The sequence below is a fragment of the Elephas maximus genome, chromosome 1 (assembly GCF_024166365.1).
Source record: "Elephas maximus indicus isolate mEleMax1 chromosome 1, mEleMax1 primary haplotype, whole genome shotgun sequence".
Taxonomy (NCBI): domain Eukaryota; kingdom Metazoa; phylum Chordata; class Mammalia; order Proboscidea; family Elephantidae; genus Elephas; species Elephas maximus.
Genome location: NC_064819.1, coordinates 73,237,554 through 73,256,833, shown reverse-complemented (window position 1 = coordinate 73,256,833; position 19,280 = coordinate 73,237,554). Strand labels below are relative to the sequence as shown.

The 19,280-nt window shown below is 44.5% G+C and overlaps 2 protein-coding genes and 1 non-coding gene across 7 annotated transcripts; 1 reads left to right on the top strand and 2 right to left on the bottom strand.

Moving 5' to 3' along the window:
* Nucleotides 1-1,678: 1,678 nt before the first annotated feature.
* On the bottom strand, nucleotides 1,679-2,201 carry LOC126076966 (histone H4). The gene has a single exon (XM_049885721.1). It carries the CDS (start codon nucleotides 2,193-2,195, stop codon nucleotides 1,884-1,886), a length of 312 nt encoding a protein of 103 aa, XP_049741678.1. The 5' UTR covers nucleotides 2,196-2,201; the 3' UTR covers nucleotides 1,679-1,883.
* Nucleotides 2,202-3,175: 974 nt separating this feature from the next.
* On the top strand, nucleotides 3,176-3,249 carry TRNAI-AAU (transfer RNA isoleucine (anticodon AAU)). Its single transcript has one exon. It is a non-coding gene; the product is annotated as a tRNA-Ile (tRNA).
* Nucleotides 3,250-4,927: 1,678 nt separating this feature from the next.
* HFE (homeostatic iron regulator) lies at nucleotides 4,928-18,357 on the bottom strand. Of its 5 annotated transcripts, none has more exons than XM_049885303.1 (8): nucleotides 18,105-18,357; nucleotides 12,227-12,490; nucleotides 11,710-12,009; nucleotides 10,639-10,917; nucleotides 10,391-10,504; nucleotides 8,832-8,978; nucleotides 7,937-7,969; nucleotides 4,928-6,170 (listed from the first exon to the last, which is right to left on the bottom strand). In XM_049885303.1, the coding sequence occupies exons 1-8, from the start codon at nucleotides 18,178-18,180 to the stop codon at nucleotides 6,124-6,126; spliced, it is 1,260 nt and encodes a 419-aa protein (XP_049741260.1). In that variant the 5' UTR covers nucleotides 18,181-18,357; the 3' UTR covers nucleotides 4,928-6,123. The 5 variants fall into 5 exon arrangements, with proteins under 5 accessions (XP_049741260.1, XP_049741265.1, XP_049741266.1 ...); XM_049885308.1 differs by having other exon boundaries at nucleotides 11,710-11,985; nucleotides 18,105-18,354; XM_049885309.1 differs by lacking the exon at nucleotides 8,832-8,978 and having other exon boundaries at nucleotides 18,105-18,345.
* Between the last annotated feature and the right edge of the window lie 923 nt (nucleotides 18,358-19,280).

The following is a 19,280-nucleotide window of genomic DNA, read 5'->3' as shown; positions in this document are numbered from 1 at the left end:
TACAGTGACTTCCAAGAGGACAATAATTAGAAATGGGATGTCTCTGAATTTGGATTAGGAGGAAAAAAAAATTACCTCTGTTTTTACTAACCTCTAACAAATTTAGCATTTCCTTCCATTATCTGCTATAAACTAAACGATAGAAAATATTTTCAATTTACTATTGTTGCAAGAATCTTGAAATAGTGTTTATCCTCACTGCTATTTCCAAAGTGTGGTGGTAATTAGATGCTATTATTTTATTAACAAGTTTGTATATTACTGTCTGAATTTTTAAAAAAAGTTTTACTATTTTAATACATTTAGTTTAATACAATTTTGATCCTATGTATTTTATTTGTGAAAAGAGCCTATAGCTTTGACCAAGCCGCCAGGGCTCTCCACAGGGCGAACCCAAAACTTTCATGGAAATTTTGGGGTCGGTACAGTTGACAGGACCTGAATGAAACTCCTAAAAAATCATGAAACAGGCATGTTAAGAAACCCTCAGGGTCCAGGTTGAAGTACCTTTCCCTTTTAAACAACATTTATTTTGAAATTTCACTTAACATCCTTAGAGATCATCCTAAATGTTAAATCCACACTAATGTTGTTAGGTGCCTTGGAATAGACTTCGACTCATAGTAAGCGCATGTGACAGAGCAGAACTGCCCTTCAGGGTTTCCTAGGCTGTAATCTGCATCGGCGTTCTGGTGTTGAAGTGGTTAAGCGCTTTTCTGCTAATAGAGAGGTTGGAGGTTTGAATCCATCAGACAGCCTTCTCAAGAGCGAAAGATGTTGCAATCCGCTTCCCAAAAAATTTGGTCACTATTTGAGTCGGGATGGACTCGAAAGCAACGTTTTTTTTTTTTTTTTTGGTTTAATCCATACCGGAGCAAATCGCCACTGAGCAGCTGAGTGGGTTTGAACCGCCAACTTTCAGGCACAGTTCCGCCACCAGAGCTCTTTACACTAATGTTGCTAATATTATTTTGGGCCTTAGTATTCGGGGTGCCTTTGAAAGAGCCCAGTGCAACGCTAAGCAGCGCATTTTTATATGTGGTTCGCCAGGGCCTGGCCTTTATGAAGGGCTCGTTTGTATAAATGGGCTGCTTGGAAAAAAAAAAAAAAATTAAACCGTGTCCTAAAATGGAAGGGAAAATTATGACTTTAATTTTGCTCATCCACAGCCCATGCATTACTTGGATATGGTGGTCATTGTTTCCTTGTGAGGTTGGAATCGTGGATATGCAAAAATACGCTTCACTTGCCCAACGCCTGACTGATGTTCTCAGCAGTGGACTGACTCGCCACCAGCGAGTCGCCCCAGCAGGACGCGAATCCGTCTAAACCCTATAAGCCCTTGCTTCTCACTCCTGGCATATTATCAGGTTAAAAACTGTTACAACCACCAAAGGTTTTGCGTCCTGTTTCTTGGCTGTTTTAAACAGTAGAAAAACAGCCTTGGAATCCTTTCTTCTACAGTATCAGTGTCGTTTTCCGGATATCGCGCGTCCTCCAACGAGAGCTTGTCCCCAAAAAGCCTTCATTTACATAGCGCAGTGCAGTGTTTTCTGCCTTGGGTTCCTCCGGTGATGTCCAAGGACTTTTCTCAGATGCTTCCAATGGCACGATAAACGCGCACTTTCTACTTACTTAGAAGTGTTTTTTTTTTTTTAAGTGTGGTTAGTAAGTACTTAATTAAAAACCTTCTCACCTTATCGTGGCGTAGTCACTTGAAAATCACAAACGTCAAGTATTGCTAACGACCTATTTGCTTGTTTTCCTTCAGCAGCCACAAAGAGCTCATTTACTTCTGCAACGCAGGTCAGCCCTTTATGTGATTTCGTAGGCGGCCCTGAAAAGGGCCTTTTAAGAAAGTGCTGGTGAGGTCGATTCTGCTTTCAGCCCCCGAAGCCGTAGAGCGTGCGCCCTTGGCGCTTAAGCGCGTAGACCACGTCCATAGCAGTAACCGTCTTGCGCTTGGCGTGTTCTGTGTAGGTGACGGCGTCGCGGATCACATTCTCTAGGAAAACTTTGAGCACCCCACGGGTTTCCTCATAGATGAGTCCAGATATGCGCTTGACGCCGCCGCGCCGAGCAAGACGCCGAATGGCTGGCTTGGTGATACCCTGAATATTGTCCCGCAACACCTTGCGGTGGCGCTTGGCACCTCCTTTCCCTAAGCCTTTTCCTCCTTTACCCCGACCTGACATGGCTGCTCTCACAAAGACGACATAAGCGGGCCACAGGCCTTTAAATAGTATATTTGCGGACCGAAGTGAAAACTAATAGAACTGGCGTAATTTCCAAATTAGGTCGCCAAGTGGGGGGAGCAAAGAGAGGCGGGCGTTTTATTGAAAGTTCAGTGTTTTGATTCGCTAGTGAAACCTGATGCTTCATTGGGCCCGCTGTATGCAGAGCTATGGATTTCATTCTGCTGAAAAGCTTGTTTGTTTTTCTTCGTGGTGCATTAAGTTGGCCGCGTGCGTTTGCAAGTTTGAAAGTATTCTCATCAGCTCAAAAACTTTGAGCAAAGAACCCACGTTTCTTTTGCATGTTTCCACTTAAATTAGGCAATGATCCCTTGGAAAAATAGGAATAATGTCTAACGAAAGGCGGAGTTATACGTCAAGGGGCATTCCCTGCCACTCCTTTTAAGAACCCTACTCCATTTTGACAGCCTTCTCTGTGCTGGACAAAGTATAAGCCTGGGCATGAAGGATTCTTGTCCCTAAAGGTCTCAAAGTCCTGTGTTTGAGAAGATAAAAAGGACAGACAAATATTACGTATTATAACCTGGTAAGTGTAAGGAAAAAAAAAATTTTTAGTTTTAAGTGCAAACTTCTTTCTCTTCTGCATCGCTATTAAAAAAAAAAAATCCTTTTTCTGAAGTCTGTGAGAAGCAAGGGGCATAAAGCTAAACTTGGATAATCACTTGTCCCTGGACCCCCGTTTGGACCGGCTGCACCTGTCTGATCAGCCTGCAGTCAACAACAGTCAATAAGTTTCCCTTCCCTCCTTTATTAATCCCTTTTCAAACTGTTCCAGTTTTAGAGACGAGAACATACGTTTTGTAGAGTTGGGGATTAATTGTAGGGTAGGGCTAATACTCGATTAAGGTCATTACAGTCTGTCTGTGGAAGGCCTTTGATAAGATTATTGGTGTTTAAACGGGACTAAGCTCGTTATGGCTGGCCGGTTAGCTCAGTTGGTTAGAGCGTGGTGCTAATAACGCCAAGGTCGCGGGTTCGATCCCCGTACGGGCCACTTCACTTTATGGCGCTGAATCCACTGGAAGGCAAAGCGTTTTGGTTTGGGAATCCTATTACAAACAAAACAAAAAGGCAAAATAGAATGGGTTTGTCTGTGATTTGAAGAGAACTTCTCAAACCAAAACTTTGACTAGTTTGAGGACACTTCTAGAATCAAATTTTTCTTAGCTTCCTGCTGCAGCTTTTGAATTTTCTGTGGTAAGAATGGCTCTGGTTTAAAACAAACAAACAAAAAACCCAGTTGCCATGGGGTCAGTTAAAGCCTATTGTGGATACTTAGAATTATGGTCTGAGAGAACGACTTGTTCATATGAAAAGAGAGAAGACCCAATGGGTGAGGAAGAGAAAAGACTTGAAAGAGGGCAGGGAAGTTCTCGATGGCATATGGTCTGTGACACATCTGAAATAACTAAGCAGTTATACTCTCCAGGCCCCAAATTGTGGATTTTTAGGTTCCTGTCGCTCCCTGCCTGCTCCCCATCACAAGCACACACCTTTATAGGAGGAGATTTAGCTAAGGAGGGATGCCAAACATTACAGAGAAAAAGTTCAAGGCCTGAGGCCATAGGGGAAGCTCTGAAATTCCTACATGCGTTTCAATTGATGAATATCAATACAGTATATACAAAATGGTAATTTCATACACAAAGACAAGGTGTGAGCCTCCTTTGTGTACATCCCAGCAGCTGTCACCTTCCTTTAAGTGGAAGGTCTAGGAGGACTTGCCCCCAACTTTAATTTGCCCATTCTATCATTAATAAAACCTCAACCTCGCTTTTATTTTCAGGGCCTATTAGCATCAAACAATCCAGTGCCCCACTCCTTCTCCAGGCCCTTTACCCCAGGAAAACTCCCAACTGGGTCTCTTTACTCTGGGACACTCCTGTCATGTGACTACTGACACATTTGATCATGGCCACCAGATGTCACTCTTCTCCTTACTAGCACTTTCTGTTTATGGGTCGTATTGCCGGAAGCAAAATAAAATACAGAATTTAAAATGCAGGTATTCTTTGATTTTTCAAATGTACTTGGCCTTAAGAATAGACAAAGCCAGAAACATTAAACTAAGAAAAAAACTAAAAAACTAATATACCCCAGTTGCTGATGGTTGTTAATGTGTTATTACGAAGGCTACAGAGGTTGAGAGCTTGGCTGCTAACCTAAAAGGTTGGCAGTTTGAATCCACCATCTGCTCTTTGGAAACCCTATGGGGCAGTTCTACTCTGTCCTATAGGGTCACCATGAGTCAGAATTGACTTGACTGCAACAGGTTTGTTTGTTTGTTTGTTAATGAAGACTAGGGTGTTTTCTGAAGTAAAAATAAAACCAACATACAACAAACCATTGCCTTTGTTGTCACTTTTCCTTCATGAGGTAGGAGAGTAAGGTAAGATTTTCAGTAGTCTGCTTTGAGTATAGGATAATATTTAGAGATAAAGAATTGGTCAGTGTGTTTCCAGCTTAGTTTGGGGGTAAAAATAACCAATGTGTTACAACTTAAATAATAATGTCTCTAGAGCAAAGAAAAACAATTAATTCAGTTATTGCAATTTAATAAAAATACTCATGAAATAAAATGTAAAAAAAAAAAAAAAAATAGCAGTGTAAATGTCCTGAAACTGAGGTAATGACTAAATATACACATAAGATGTGAACAAGTACAACATCAGTAAGGTCACGCAGTACACAAGTGTACATTTATTAATATATATTTGTTAATTTTCTGTTTAATACAGCAATAATACTGAGGAAATATAAATATTATAGAATTTATCACTATGACAGATGCTTTTTATTTTTATTCATTTTTCAAATTTTCTACAATGCATACCAATTACTTTTTTTACATAATTTGCTCAGTCAGAAAAAAAGGAAAAGTTTAAAAAAAATAGCTGAGATCTTTTCCCTCAAATTCAACATATCTCTCTTGGTTTCCTAGGGTTACTATAACACAATACCACAAATTAGGTGGCTTGTAAGAACAAAAGTTTTTGTCTCATGGTTCTGGAAGCTAGAGTCCAACATGTCATGTCAGCCATGTTGATTCCTTCTGAGCCTTTGAGAGAAAATCTGTTCCATGCCTTTCTCTTAGCTTCTGGTAGTTCCAGGCGTTCTATGGCTTGCAGCTGCAGCATCACAGTGTCTTCTCTCTGCCTCCTTGTCTCTATGTATCTTTTCCTCCTTTATAGGGATGACAGTCATATAGGATTAGGACCCATATTACATCAGTATGACCTCACGTTAACTGATAACATCTTCAAAGACTATTTCCAAACAGGTTCTCGTTCACAGGTACAGGGGTTAGGACTTCAACAAATCTTTGGGGTTGGGGAGCATGATTCAATCTGTAACACTACCAAAAGACCTTCTGAGATGTATCTGGTCTCCAGAGGTACCTGGTCTCCAAGACAGAATGTCTTGTACCACTGTTATGCAGCCTAAATATATATAGATGCCTAGTAAACACATGACATCTGGGTGTATATATTAAGATTCTTCGAACATGGTCAGGCAATTTAATCTTGAATGGCTTGGCTAGACTAATTTTTTAAAATGTGCACAGCTAGGGATGAGAAGTGGAACTCCAGCAACCCTAAAAAGATGCCTGGGGCATCCTCCAGGCCACTTGGTGGCTTCTGTTTCACAGTCATTAATATGAGAGAGGGTGCTCCAGCTTGCCCAGGAAAATGCCACCAGAGTTCTGGCTCCAGAAGTGCTGGCCAAACACAGCCATTAGCTGACATCACCAGTCACAGCCCTGGCCTAAGGACTGAAGAGATACTGATGATAACAACAGAGGAGTAAGGATGTCATATTCCAGGGTCCTTCCCACAGGGATATCATAAGGAAATATGGCAGCCGAGGATCAGTAGGTTGTTTTCTGCTGTTTTCCATTCATTTGGGTCAAGTTCACTGAGAAGAAACACAATGAGAAAAGAGATGAAGTCAATAGGGAAAAAAACAAAACCAAATTCATTGCTTTCAAGTCAATTCCAACTCATGGTGACCCCAGGTGTGACTGAGTAGAAATAAGCTCCACAGGGTTTTCTTGGCTGTAATCTTCATGGAACCAGATTGTCAGGCCTTTCTTCAATGGTACCACCAGGTAGGTTCAAACCACCAACCTTTTAGTTAGTAGTCAAGTGCAAACCATTTGCACCACCCAGGAACCTTGAATGGGGAGAAGACCGCTCATATTTCACCCACATCAACCAGCAGTTGTTCTTCTTTCTATATTACTCCAAGCACTGGAACCATCTGAATGTGGTAATATGTGAAATGGAACTAAGAGCCAGGCTGGCTGAGTTCAAAACTTGTCTCTATCCCTAGAAAGCTGTGAGATACTCTGTACTGTTTCTTCATTTTCTTAAAAAAAAATAAAATAGGGATAGTAATGGTACCTGCTTCATGAAACTGTTGTAAGAATTATATGAGATATGCATGTAAATGCTCAGAATAGGGCCTGGACCAAGTAAATCCTTTTTATAATATGGAGCCCTGGTGGGAGGTGGTGAAGAGCTAACCAACATATCAGCAGTTCGAATCCTCTAGCCGCTCCTTGGAAACCCTATGGGGGCAGTTCTACTCTATTCTGTAGGGTCACTGTGAGTTGGCATCAACTTGATGGCAACAGGTTAACAGCCACATTACTATTATTATCATCATCCTCATTATCAGAATAAGGAGAGAGTGTCAACTGAAACTAGTAGAAAATTAGTATGGTCCTTCAGGTCTGGCATACACGGAGAGGTTTGCAAATGAAGGCACCATTAATCTGACTAGCGCCTTTATGCAAATCAGAAAAAGACACACCTCCTGGAGACACTTCTCTCCCACATGCTGCTGAAAAACTAACTTCATTAACATCCATGATGCCTCTGCTGGGAAAGGAGGCACAGCCTTCATAGCTGCACGGACACCCAGGTCAGCCTCTAAAGGAAGAGATCTCAGGGCGTGGTGACAGATGAGTTAATGGATATCACAGACAGAGGAGTCAAAGGAAACTTGGGGTGGAGATGGCGGGGAGGGGGAAGGTCTAAAAAATGCCTGGATGTATGTCCAAAATTGTGGTAGGGGTTTGAAAGTGCATGACCCTAGAGAGAAGGTTCATTGCTTTTCTCAGGTGTTAAAAGGAATCTTGAAAAAAAAAAAGAAACCCTCTGCCATCCAGTTGATTCCAACTCATAGCGACCCTATAGGACAGAGTAGAACTGACCCATAGTTTCCAAGGAGCACCTAGTGGATTCTAACTACTAATTTTTTGGTTAGCAACCGTAGCTCTTAACCACTACAACACCAGGTTTCCAAAAGGAATCTTAGTTCCCAAAATTTAAAGGTCCCTCTTCCACAGGTAGGAGATGAGGGGGCATAGGTGTATGGGGTCTGAGGTGATGGAAGAAATAAAGGCAGACTCTTGATGCAGCTTTAGATTGGACACCCAGTTCTGGAGAAAGGTCATAGCTGAGGGTTGTTAGCATGCATGGATTCAAACACCTAAATTGGGAAAACTTTTTGAGAGAGTGAAGAGAGAAGGCTAACAGCAGAGAGTTGCTCAGGCATTTTCTATTTATTAGGTCCACCTCTGTCCTGAAATGTGGAGAACTCCACAAATGCGCCCCCTCTGAGTCTCTAATTGTGCCTCCTCCCCACAAGGGGTCTGCAGACTGCACTTCACTCACCTTCAGCTAAGACATAGTCCCCCATGGTTCCTCCTGTGCAGACAAGAGATGAGGAAAGAGACATTACACACCTAGGAATCATCCTTGCCCCTCCCTATACCTCGCCTCCCTCATGCACCCCTCTCAACTTTGACAACTTTTGATGCAGGCTACTACTAGATTTTTGGCACCATTATGTCTTATCTGGAATTGTTTAATGGCCTTCTAACTGGTCTCCTCACCTCCCATCTCACCCCCTAACAACTCATTCTCCATACCAAGGAGTTTGTGTCTATCCTTGCTTATGTCTCTACTTGCTTCCCCAGTACCCATAAGATAAAGTTCTAACAGGCCTCCAGGGTCCTGCATGAGCTGGTTTCTGGCTGCCTCTTTTCTCCCCAAACCAGAGATGTTTAGGAGGTAGAAATGAACAGCTTGGTGACTGACAGGTATGTGAAGTCAAGGACAGGTTGCAGTCATTATTAACTCCCAGTATGCCTCCCACTCTTCTGCTTGCATGGTTGCTCCAACCATTTAGGCCTCCTCGCATCCTCAACCTTGCCTAAAGAAGTCCTACTTCTCCTTCAAGATCCACCTCAGAATCCATCCGCAAAAAGCCTTCCTGATCCCCAGCCAAAGGTGGTGCCACGGGTTGAATTATGTCCCCCCAAAAATATGTGTATCAACTTGGTTAGGCCATGATTGCCAGTATTGTGTGGCTGTCTTCCATTCTGTGATCGTACTTTTACATTGAGAGGATTAGGGTGGAATTGTAACACCACCTTTAATCAGGTCACCTCCCTGAACCAATGTAAAGGGAGTTTCCCTGGTGTGTGGCCTGTACCACCTTTTATCTCTCAAGAGATAAGGAAAAAAAAAAAAAAAGGAGGCAAGCAGAGAGTTGGGAACCTCATACCACCCAGAAAGCAGCGCCAGGAGCCGAGTACATCTTTTGGACCTGAGGTTCCTACGCTGAGATGCTCCCAGACCAAGGGAAGACTGATGACAAGGACCTTCCTCCAGAGTCGACAGAGAGAGAAAGACTTCTTCTGGAGCTGGTGTCCTGAAATCAGACTTATGGCTTACTGGACTGTGACAGAATGAACCTCTCTTTGTTAAAGCCATCCACTTGTGGTATTTCTGTTACAGCAGCAGTAGATGACTGAGACAGGTGGTCATTCCTTCCTTTGACACCTCAAAGCATTTGCTTCATATATCCCTTAGAACCTTAGAGGGGTCTTCTTTCTTCTTTAAATGTACTTGTATCTGTCCTTGGCTTGCTTTGTCTGAAAAGAATATTTCCGTCCTCCAATCCGTAGGAGGAAAAAGGAGCCCTTCCTCCTTAAGCCTCTGCACTACCTTAAATAGCAGAAAAACCAAAACAGTTGTGGTTGAGTCAATTCTGACTTATAATCAACCCATGTGTTTCAGAGTAAAATTGCACATAGGGTTTTTCAATGGCTGTGACCTTTGGGAAGTAGATGAGAAGCTTTTCTTCCCAAACATCTCTGGGGGATTTGAACTGCCAACGTTTCAGTTAGCTGAGCAGTCCACTGTTTCCACCACCCAGGGACTCCTACTACCTTAAATGTTAGTACCATGAAATCAATTCCCACTCATAGTGATCCCATGTAACTTAGTAGAACTGACCCATGGGTTTTCTAGGCTGTAATCTTTACGCGAGCAGATCGCTAGGTCTTTGCTCCAGCAGAGTGGCTGGGTAGGTTTGAACTGCCAAACTTTCCATTAGCAGCCAGCACTTAATTGTTATGCCAGCAGGGCTCCTTACTACCCTAAATAAACCAAACCAAAACTCATTGCTATCAAGTTGATACGGACTCATAGTGACCCTAAAGGACTGAGTAGAGCTGCCCCACAGGGTTTCCAAGGCTGTAATCTTTACGGAAGCAGACAGCCACATCTTTCTCTTGTGGGCTGGTGGGTTCCAACAGCCAACCTTTCAGTTGGCAATTGAGTGCTTTAACCACTGTGCTACCAGGGCTCCTCTACTACCTTAAATAGTGCCTGGCAAACAGGTGCTCAAAAGATGTTTGCTGAATTAGAGTTTTCATTCTGGAGAAAACAAATAATTTTTCCTAGGAGGGGGCTAGTGCCCCCAAAGAAAAAGAGAGAGGGAAGGCTTCCCATGTCCTCCCTCTGCCCGTTTTCTGCCAGGAGTGTGTCCTTGTCTTTGCTGTTTTGGAACCCAAAGGGCAGAGAGAGCACCGGTGGCACAATGGTTAAGCACTGGGCCGCTAACCCAGCTGTTAACCAAAAAGCTGATGGTTCAAACCCACCCAGTGGCTCAGCGGGGGAAAGCCCTACAATCTGCTCCCATAAAGACTTCAGCCTAGAAAACACTATAGGCAGTTCTACTCTGTACTACAGGATTGCTCTGAGGCCAAATCGATTTGACGGCAGCTAAGGAAAAAGGAAAAGGGCAGAGATACAACTTCTTCCCTTCTGTCTACTCACTGGAAACATGTTTCTTCTTTAAGATTCTGAACAAAATTCCAGTAAAGAAGATGATGACACAAACAGTGATCCCACTGATGATTCCAATGACTAGGGTGCCAGGAGACGAAGGTTCTGAAACAGCAAAGGCAAGTGAAAGCCTGTGACCACCAACTCCCAGCCCACCTCCCAACCCAGAGCAGACCCCACGCTGACCAGCCCCATTCCACCTACAACAGATTTTCTCAGCTTCTGGCTGTCATTCATACCCCAGGTGGCAGTGAGGGGCTGGTCCAGGCCTGGGTGTTCCACCTGGCAGGTGTATCTCTGTTCTTCTCCAGGAGGCACGGCCACAGCCATCCAGCTCTGGTAGGTCCCATCCCCATTGGGCAGTATATCCACAGGCTCAACCTCCTTAGCCTCCAGGAGTTGCTTGTCCTTCAACCACTTCATGGTGATGTTCTGGGGTAAGAAGTTCAGAGCTTGGCACCGTAGAGTGGTTGCTTCAGATGTCACGTGATGAGTCACTTTCACCAAAGAAGGAGGCACTGGACAGGAAAGAAGAAAGATGAGTTTTTTCACCCTTGCTAGGAAGACTGGGACTTTTACTTCTCTTTTTTTATGGGTTGGAGAAAGGAAATACTCTTTGCAGGCAAAGCACGCTGCAGGAAGGAAACCATTTGGTGTTCCTAAAATTTGTTTTAAGACTTGGCTCCGATGTGGTGTCACATAAAAGAACAGTCACGATCATATAAGCATTGTGCTCCTATCCAATATGTACCCGTTGTCCAGGTCTTTCATTCTGTTAATAGATTCAGTTGAACCAAATGAAATTGCCATTTATGTGGCTCAAAACTGATTGAATATGGATTATTGGTTCAACCCAATAAGTATTCTTGGAGGAAGGGACTTGTAAGATAGCCAAGCTTCAGGGACTACTGTTATGTTCTGTGAAAGTAAGCTTTAACCTCCAACAAACTCTGCAACTCTGATTGGTTGCCTCGTTTGGTAATTTCCTGCCTTGTGATATTGACATGTCTGGACTCCTAAAAAGAATAAATATACATAGGATTCTCTATTCAATCAAGAGAGGATCATGGGTACTTCTTTCTCCACATGCACAGAGGAAAAAATAAAACCTTAACTCATGGCTGTGTCATATATCCAAATTGTGAGGTGGAGACCTCAGGGCTGAGAAAGTCCCTTTTTAGAACTTGGGAAGAGTCACACAACCGCCCGAGCTTGGCCACCTCTGAGAAACGCCAGCCAAGGACCCTGTGCCCTGCATCCTGGTCCACTCAGTTGCTAGAGTGTGGGGGCAAAATGGTACCCCTACGTACCTTCTTGGTCCAGAACGCCTCTCCCCAATTCCAGCAACTGATGCAGCTGCTCAGGGCAGTCCTTCTCGAGGTAGGCTCTGTTCTGCTTGGCCCGAATCTTGTTCACTTCCCACTCCAGCTTGGTGGCCTGGGCCCTGGGCTCTGCTGCTCTCCAGTCCAGCGTCTCAGGGCAGAATTCAAGGTGGTCCCGTCCATCATACCCATACTTCCAGAACCCCCAGGTGCTGTTGTCTTCCTGCACCTCGCAGCCCAGAATCACCTGCAGGGTGTGGGACTCTGACAGCACCCCCAGCCTCATTACTGAAACCAAAGGAGTAGGTAGATCCCTGTCTCCACCATCCCCAGGGACCACCAGCAACCTCAGGAAGCAGCCTCCTTCCCTGTTCCCTGTCTCCTCCCACTGCCTCCCCCCCCGCCCCCAGACCTTCATGCTCCAACTCTCGGATGCATCGATGCATCTCTGAGGTGGGGAGAAGCTCTACCACACCCAGGACGGCAAGGCCCCCTCTCCACATACTTTCGCTGTGGTTGTAGTTGTCCATGATAGTCCAGAAGTCTACGGTGAACATGTGGTCCCACCCTTTCAGGCTCTGACTCAGCTGCAACCTCAGCTGGCTGGAAGACCCAGTCCAGACCGACAAGGGGCGGAGCTCGGCATGGCGACTCTCATGATTATAGGACACAAACAGCCTGTCATCCACATAGCCCAATGCCTCAAACAGAGGCAGTCCAAGGTCTGGCTCTGAGGCACCCATGAAGAGGTAGCGAAGAGAATGGGACCCTGGAGAGAGACCAGCAGATGGCTTTAACTGTGGACAGCAGGGGGGATGGGATGCAAAGGGGCCACGCTGCTTCTGAATCAACTCATAGTGCCAGCTGTGTTTGGTCCCTGCTCGTGAAAAGTGACACACAGTGACTGCTCTCCCTCCACATGTCAGTCCTGTCTGCTCTCTGTGTGCTTCCATCTGCCACAAGTGGCTGCCACTCCCTCCCTGCCCCCAGGCCCTGCCCACAATTATGGAGTCTCCCCAGGTGCTGACAGACTCTAGAAAATCTCAAGGTGTCCCTAGCCATGACAGTTGAGCTCAGAGTTGGTACCCAGAATGAACTAGATCTGAGTCCAGAGGAATTTGTTGTGGTGTTTTTTTTTACCCTTTCCACCTGTAAACCGTTTCATGGACAAATGTTTGCTCTTGAATGTTGGAAGACCTGCAGATAAATAGCTTAGGGCAGCTCTTTATCACAACAGTTTCAAAGCAAATTTAGGAGTCCTGAGTAAGCAGAAAAGGACAAAACCTATAGGTAAGTGAGTTTCTCTACACTGTCCCTCAATTGTAGGATAAGAGCGTTCAGCGATGTATCCCCAGTTCCTAGAATGGTGCCTGGCACTTAAAACCCAAACCTAACACAACCTATTGCTGTTAAGATGATTCTAACTCATGGCAACCCCATGTTTTACAGAGTAGAATGTTCCATAGTGTCTTCTTGGTCTTGCAAACCCTAAAGAACAGCTCTACTCTGCACACCTGGGGTCTCCATGAGTTGGAATCTACTCAACAGCAAGCAACAACAACAACAGTCTTAACGGAAGCAGATGACCAGGGCTTTTCTTCCCCAGTACTGCTGGGCAGGTTCAAACCACCAACCTTTAGGTTAGTAGTCAAGCACAAATGGTTTCCACCAACTAGGTGCTGAATACTTGTTGAAGGAATCAATGAATGAATGAATTCATTTATTTCCGGACCTGAACTGTAGATTTTTATACTCAACTGCCTACATGACCCTATCCCTTGGATGACTAATTCACATCTCTAACTTAATATGCCCCAGACCAGGCTCTTGATTGCCCCTGAACTGCTCTTTTCTTTGCCTCACCCATCTCAGAAATGGCATTTTGGAGCCCTGGTGGCCTAGTGGTTAAGCTTTCAGCTGCTAACCAAAAGGTTGGCAGTTCGAATCTACCAGATGATCCTCAGAAATCCTATGGGGCAGTTCTACTCTGTCCAATAGGGTCGTTATGAGTTGGAATGAACAGGAGGGCAACAGGTTTTTGTTTTTTTTTTTTAATTATTCTATTGCTCAAGCCATTAAAATGAAAATAAATAATGGAGTCATTTTTTCCTCTTCTTTTTCTCTCATGCAACACATAGTTTCTTCAGCAACTTTCTTCAACATACACTCATAATACAACTATTTCTCACCACTTCCTCAGGTCCCAGCCACCTAATCCACCACCTCTTGCCTGGACCTAGTATAACAGCTGCCTGGCTGCTCTCCCTGCTTCTACCGTTGCCCCTTTCATTCTGCTTTCCACACATCAACCGGAGCAATCTTCTTAAAAGAAAGATCGTATCACCCCTTGGCTTCCCAGGACCTGAGAATCCACACTGTAGCCTACAAAGACCTGCATGGCCCTGCCTATGGCCCCTTTTCTGACCCCATTGATCATTTTTCTGCCTCTGACCACTACACTCCAGCAGTGCCAGGCTAGTTGCTCTTCCTCAACCCAGTGGTTCTCAACTGGGAGACTTTATTCCCCCGGGAACATCTGGCCAAGTCTGGAGACATTTTTGATCATCACAACTAGGGAGTACTACTAGCATCTAGTGAGTAGAGGCCCAGGGTGCTGCTGAACATCCCACAATGTACAGGACAGTTCTCCACAACACAAAATTACCCTGAAGTTATGAAACCCTGCTTCAACCCAACTTGCCAGGCCCACTCTGCCTAATTTTGCCTGGGAAGCTCCGTCTCAGCACGGCATTGTCATCATTTCCTTCAGGTCTCTGTGCAAACATCACCCTGAGAGAGAGCCCCCACCCCCCGACCTCCCAACCTCTCAGGTCTTCATGGCACCCCTCACTACCTGCTCATTTGTTTACTGCCCTCTTCCCCACTAGAAGGCAAAAGACTGGGTTCCCTGCTGTTACTCTGGGCCTAGAACAGTGTGATACTTTTTGTACTTGTGAATGAATATTTCTGTTCAACGTCAAATTTTATGATTGAAACTCTAATGCAATGGGATGTTTAAGAATGACAGCTATGGAGCAGAGACGGATTCTCCTGCAAAAGCCTGTGTCATGTCGACCAGGGTTATCGATGAGGGGCCATGTTCATTACTGCCATCTGTAACATGTGAATACAAATATAGTAAAACCTGCGAAAGCCAGAAACTGTCGAGTCGGAAACCTGTCAGAGAGGAAAAACTCAAATATTTTCCACTAAAACAAGCAACAGAAATGTGTTAAGGCTGCACCCTGTCAAAGACAGAAGACTTGCCAGATCAGGAAAAACAAGGCAGTCCCATCCAGTTCTGGATCTCACAGGTTTCACCGTAGAACCCAAACTCAAGAGTTGTTCTGAGTCTTACATATGATAACGTCTGCAAAGTCAGCTTAGAGTCTTGCAATAGTAAGAGCCTGATTAATGTGAGCTATGCTTAGGAAGGAGTGGTAGTACACTATCTAAAATTAAACTGGGAAAGTTATTTAACCTAAGAGCCAGTTAACTGCTAGTAAAAACAAACAAAACCACACAAACCTGTCACTGTCCAGCATTTCGACTCATGGAGACTGCATCTGTGGCAGAGTAGAACTATGCTCCATAGGGTTTTCAATGGCTGATTTTTTGGAAGTATATTGCCAGACCTTTCTTCTGAGGCACCCTTCAATTAGTGTGACTATATTAACCAGTGAATAGAAGAAATGATGAAGTAAAACAGCTGAACAGAAGATTTTAAAGTAAAATATTGTAATGAATTGTGCAAAGACCTGGAGTTAGAAAACCAAAAGGGAAGAACATGCTTTGCATTTCTCAAACTGAAAGAACTGAAGAAAAAAAATTCAAGCCTGGAGTTATAATACTGAAGGATTCTAAGGGCGAAATATTAAACAATGCAGGCAGCATCAAAAGAAGATGGAAGGAATACACAAAGTCACTGTACTGAAGAGAACTGGTTGATGTTCAACCATTTCAGGACGTAGCATATGACCAAGAACTGATGGCACTGAAGGAAGATGTCCAAGCTGCACTGAAGGCACTGGTAAAAAAAACAAGGTTCCAGGAATTGATGGAATACCAATTGAGATGTTTCAACAAAGGGATGCAGCACTGGAGGCGCTCACTCGTCTATGCCAAGAAATTGGGAAGACAGCTGCCTGGCCAACTGACTGGAAGAGATCCATATGTGTGCCCACTCCAAAAAAAGGTGATCCAACAGAATGCAGACATTATTGAACAATATGATTAATATCACACACAAATAAAACTGTGCTGAAGATCATTCAAAAGTGGTTGCAGCAATACACTGACAGGGAATTCAAGCCAGATTCAGAAGAGGACCTGGAACTAGGGATATCACTGCTGATGTCAGATAGATCTTGACTGAAAGAAGAGAATACCAGAAAGATGTTTACCTGTGCTTTATTGACTATGCAAAGGCATTCAACTGTGTGGATCATAACAAATTACGGATTACACTGCAAAGAATGGGAATTCCAGAACACTTAATTGTGCGCATGAAGAACCTATACATAGACGAAGAGGCAGTCGTTCAGACAGAACAAGGGGATATTGCATGGTTTAAAGTCAGGAAAGGTGTGCATCAGGGTTGTATGCTTTCACCATACTTATTCTGTCTGTACACTGAGCAAATAATCTGAGCAGCTGGACTATATGAAGAATTTGGCACCAGGATTGGAGGAAGACTTATTAACAACCTGTGATATGCAGATGACACAACCTTGCTTGCTGAAAGCAAAGAGAACACAAAGCACTTGCTAATGAAGACCAAAGACTACATTCAGCCTTCAATACGGATTACACCTCAGCATAAAGAAAAGAAAAATTCTCAGAACTGGACCAAAAAGCAACATCATGATAAACAGACAAAATGCTGAAGTTGCCAAGGATTGCATTTAACTTCGATCCACAATCAATGCCCACGGAACCAGCAATCAAGAAGTCAAACGAACTATTGCATGGGGCAAATCTGGTACAAAAGACCTCTTTAAAAGTGTTGAAAATCAAAGATGTCACTTTGAGGACTAAGGTGCACATGACCCAAGCCATAGTATTTTCAACCGCCTCACATGCATGTGAAAGCTGGACAATGAATAAGCAAGACAGAAGACTTAATGCCTTTGAATTATGGTGTTGGCGAAGAATATTTAAAATACCATGGACCGCCGGGAGAATGAACAAATCTGTCTTGGAAGAAGTACAGCCAGAGCGCTTCTCGGAATCGAGGATGGTAAGACTTCCTCTCACGTACTTGGAACATGTTATCAGGAGAGACCAGTCTCTGGAGAATGACATCTTGCTTGGTGAGGTAGAGGGTCAGCCAAAAAGAGGAAGACCCTCAATGAGATGGATTGACACAGTGGCTGCAACAATGGGCTCAAACATAGCAACAATTGCGAGGATGGCGCAGAACCGAGAAGTGTTCTGTTGTACTTAGGGTCACTATGCGTTGGAAGCGACTCGCGCACCTAACAACATTTCCCAAGTGCATAGTGAGTGTGAGATAAAATCACAGATATGAATAGATTTTAAAACCGAAACTCATTACTAAGAAGTGTTAATCATCATGAATTTGGTATCTTATAGTAACGACCCTACTTATACAACACATTAACACTGCAAATCAACAAAGCCCAAAGCCGGGCTAGGAAAGAAAACGGTTATCTACAGCTAAGGCTTTTTTTTTTTTTCTTTCCAGGCAAGAGCTCAATCACCAAGAGTCAGGTAAGGGCCGGAGCAAGTCTTTCTCAGGCTCCTCCCACACCCAGTATCACCGCAAGGGAGTGGGAGTGGGAGTGGGGTGGAACTCAGATCCCACTCCCACATTCCCACCGCCCCAGCACTAACAGTTCTGAAGTGCACCGGTTCCGCCTTGGGTTCGCTCAGCCCAAAGTCTCCTAGCCTCTCTCTGCGCCGTGGTGCATAAACACCAGTGCAGCGCCCGGGCCAAAGTCGCACTTAACGAGAACTTCCTGTTTGGGGACGACGGGGCGGGGGGGAGGATGGCACAGCCAACATTAGAAACTAGTAAACCAAGACCCCGTTCCAGAGACCCCCAGGCCCAGCTCCGCCTAAATGCGAAACTAAGAGATTTATTTAAAAGCGTAACGGGGCGCGCCAGTCGAGGGGAGGGTGGGCGCCACTCGGAAGAGAAGCGACAGCGGGGTTGTGGAGTGCAAAGTCCTGGAGCGAAGAGACCCCGTGGGCCGCTGAGCGGAAGCGTTCCCATTTCGAGCAGCAAGTTGGCGGAGGGATTGCAGGTGGGGCTGAGCAGTTCTTCCCAACTTTGCAAACTCCTGGGCGTTTAGGTGAGCTAGGCTGGCTTTGTTCCTCGCCCGCCGCGCCCCAGATCCTCCCGCCGGCCCCGGACTTACGCGGTGGCCGCCAGTGCGGGGCCACGGTCCGCAAGAGCATCAAGAGGACAATCGCAGGCTGGGCTCGCGGCCCCATTTCCCGGCTCGGTCGGCGCGTAGTTCCCTCCCGCCCCAACCCGCTCTGGGCGGGGAAACGCGATCTTCCACGAAATCACCGTGGACCCATTGCCAAGGCTCCGGGAATCCCGGATGAAACTTCCTGGCCAGTGGGATCACTTTCCGGGTCCCTCTGGTCAAAAGAAATGGGTCTTCTGAACTTGAACTCTGTCTCTCTTGCTCCCCAGATTACCTGCTTGAGAAGCATTCAGTGACCCAGCTGTGCCCTAATTTTTAAACCCCGAGAGGGTGTTGTTGATAAGGAAAGTATACTTAAATTTCCTGATTTGACTATTCAGTATTTAAATGGTAAATAATTTAAACAATTTTAGGCTTTTAAAACTTTTCGCTTGAGCTTAGTCAACTTGCCAAACTTGTTATTCATTTATAAATCGAGTTTTTTTTGGGGGGGGGGGTAAAACTTCGTTCGTTCTTTGATTAGATAAATGATACGATTAACAAATTAAATCCTACGAAAACACCTCTCACGGTTTATGAACTTTGCAGAACATTGTATTCATTTGGAGAATCAGTGAACATACTGATGTGTACCCGTTCCTACATCCACACACGCTGATTTAATTGGTAAGGGATATGAGGCACTACCTGGTGATTTAGGAAATAATATTGGAATTATTATTCCCTGTGTTGTTTTTGTTGTGCTTGAGAATAGAGAATGTGACCCATTTGGAGCTGGGCTCACAAGGACTCACAAGGACACATCAGGTGGGCTTGAGATATAAAGATAATAGCTAAGATAATCTTGGAAAATAACTTTTAGGGAACTTTTCATACAAAACCCTGGTGGTGTAGTGGTTAAATACTACAGCTGCTAACCAAGAGATCAGCAGTTCAAATCCACAAGTTGCTCCTTGGAAACTCTATGGGGCTGTTCTACTCCATGCATTAGGGTCGCTATGAGTTAGAATCGACTTGATAGCAATGGGTTTTTGGTTTGGTTTTTCATGTAAAGCCAATCGAACAAAACACAAAAGACTTTCCACTCATCATTTTCTATTTGCATTTAGTGAATAGAAACTTGTTGGACCAATGAAGACCCTCCTGACTGTCCTTACTGAA

Coding starts and splice junctions, on each gene's coding strand:
- LOC126076966 (XM_049885721.1), bottom strand. CDS start 2,195: ATGTCAGGTCGGGGTAAAGGAGGAAAAGGCTTAGGGAAAGGAGGTGCC.
- HFE (XM_049885303.1), bottom strand. CDS start 18,180: ATGGGGCCGCGAGCCCAGCCTGCGATTGTCCTCTTGATGCTCTTGCGG. Junction 10,918..11,709: donor AGGCGTTCTGGACCAAGAAG/GTACGTAGGGGT, acceptor TTTCCTGTCCAG/TGCCTCCTTCTTTGGTGAAA. Junction 7,970..8,831: donor CTGGCGCTGCTTTCTGGGTG/GTATGAGGTTCC, acceptor TTGTCTGCACAG/GAGGAACCATGGGGGACTAT.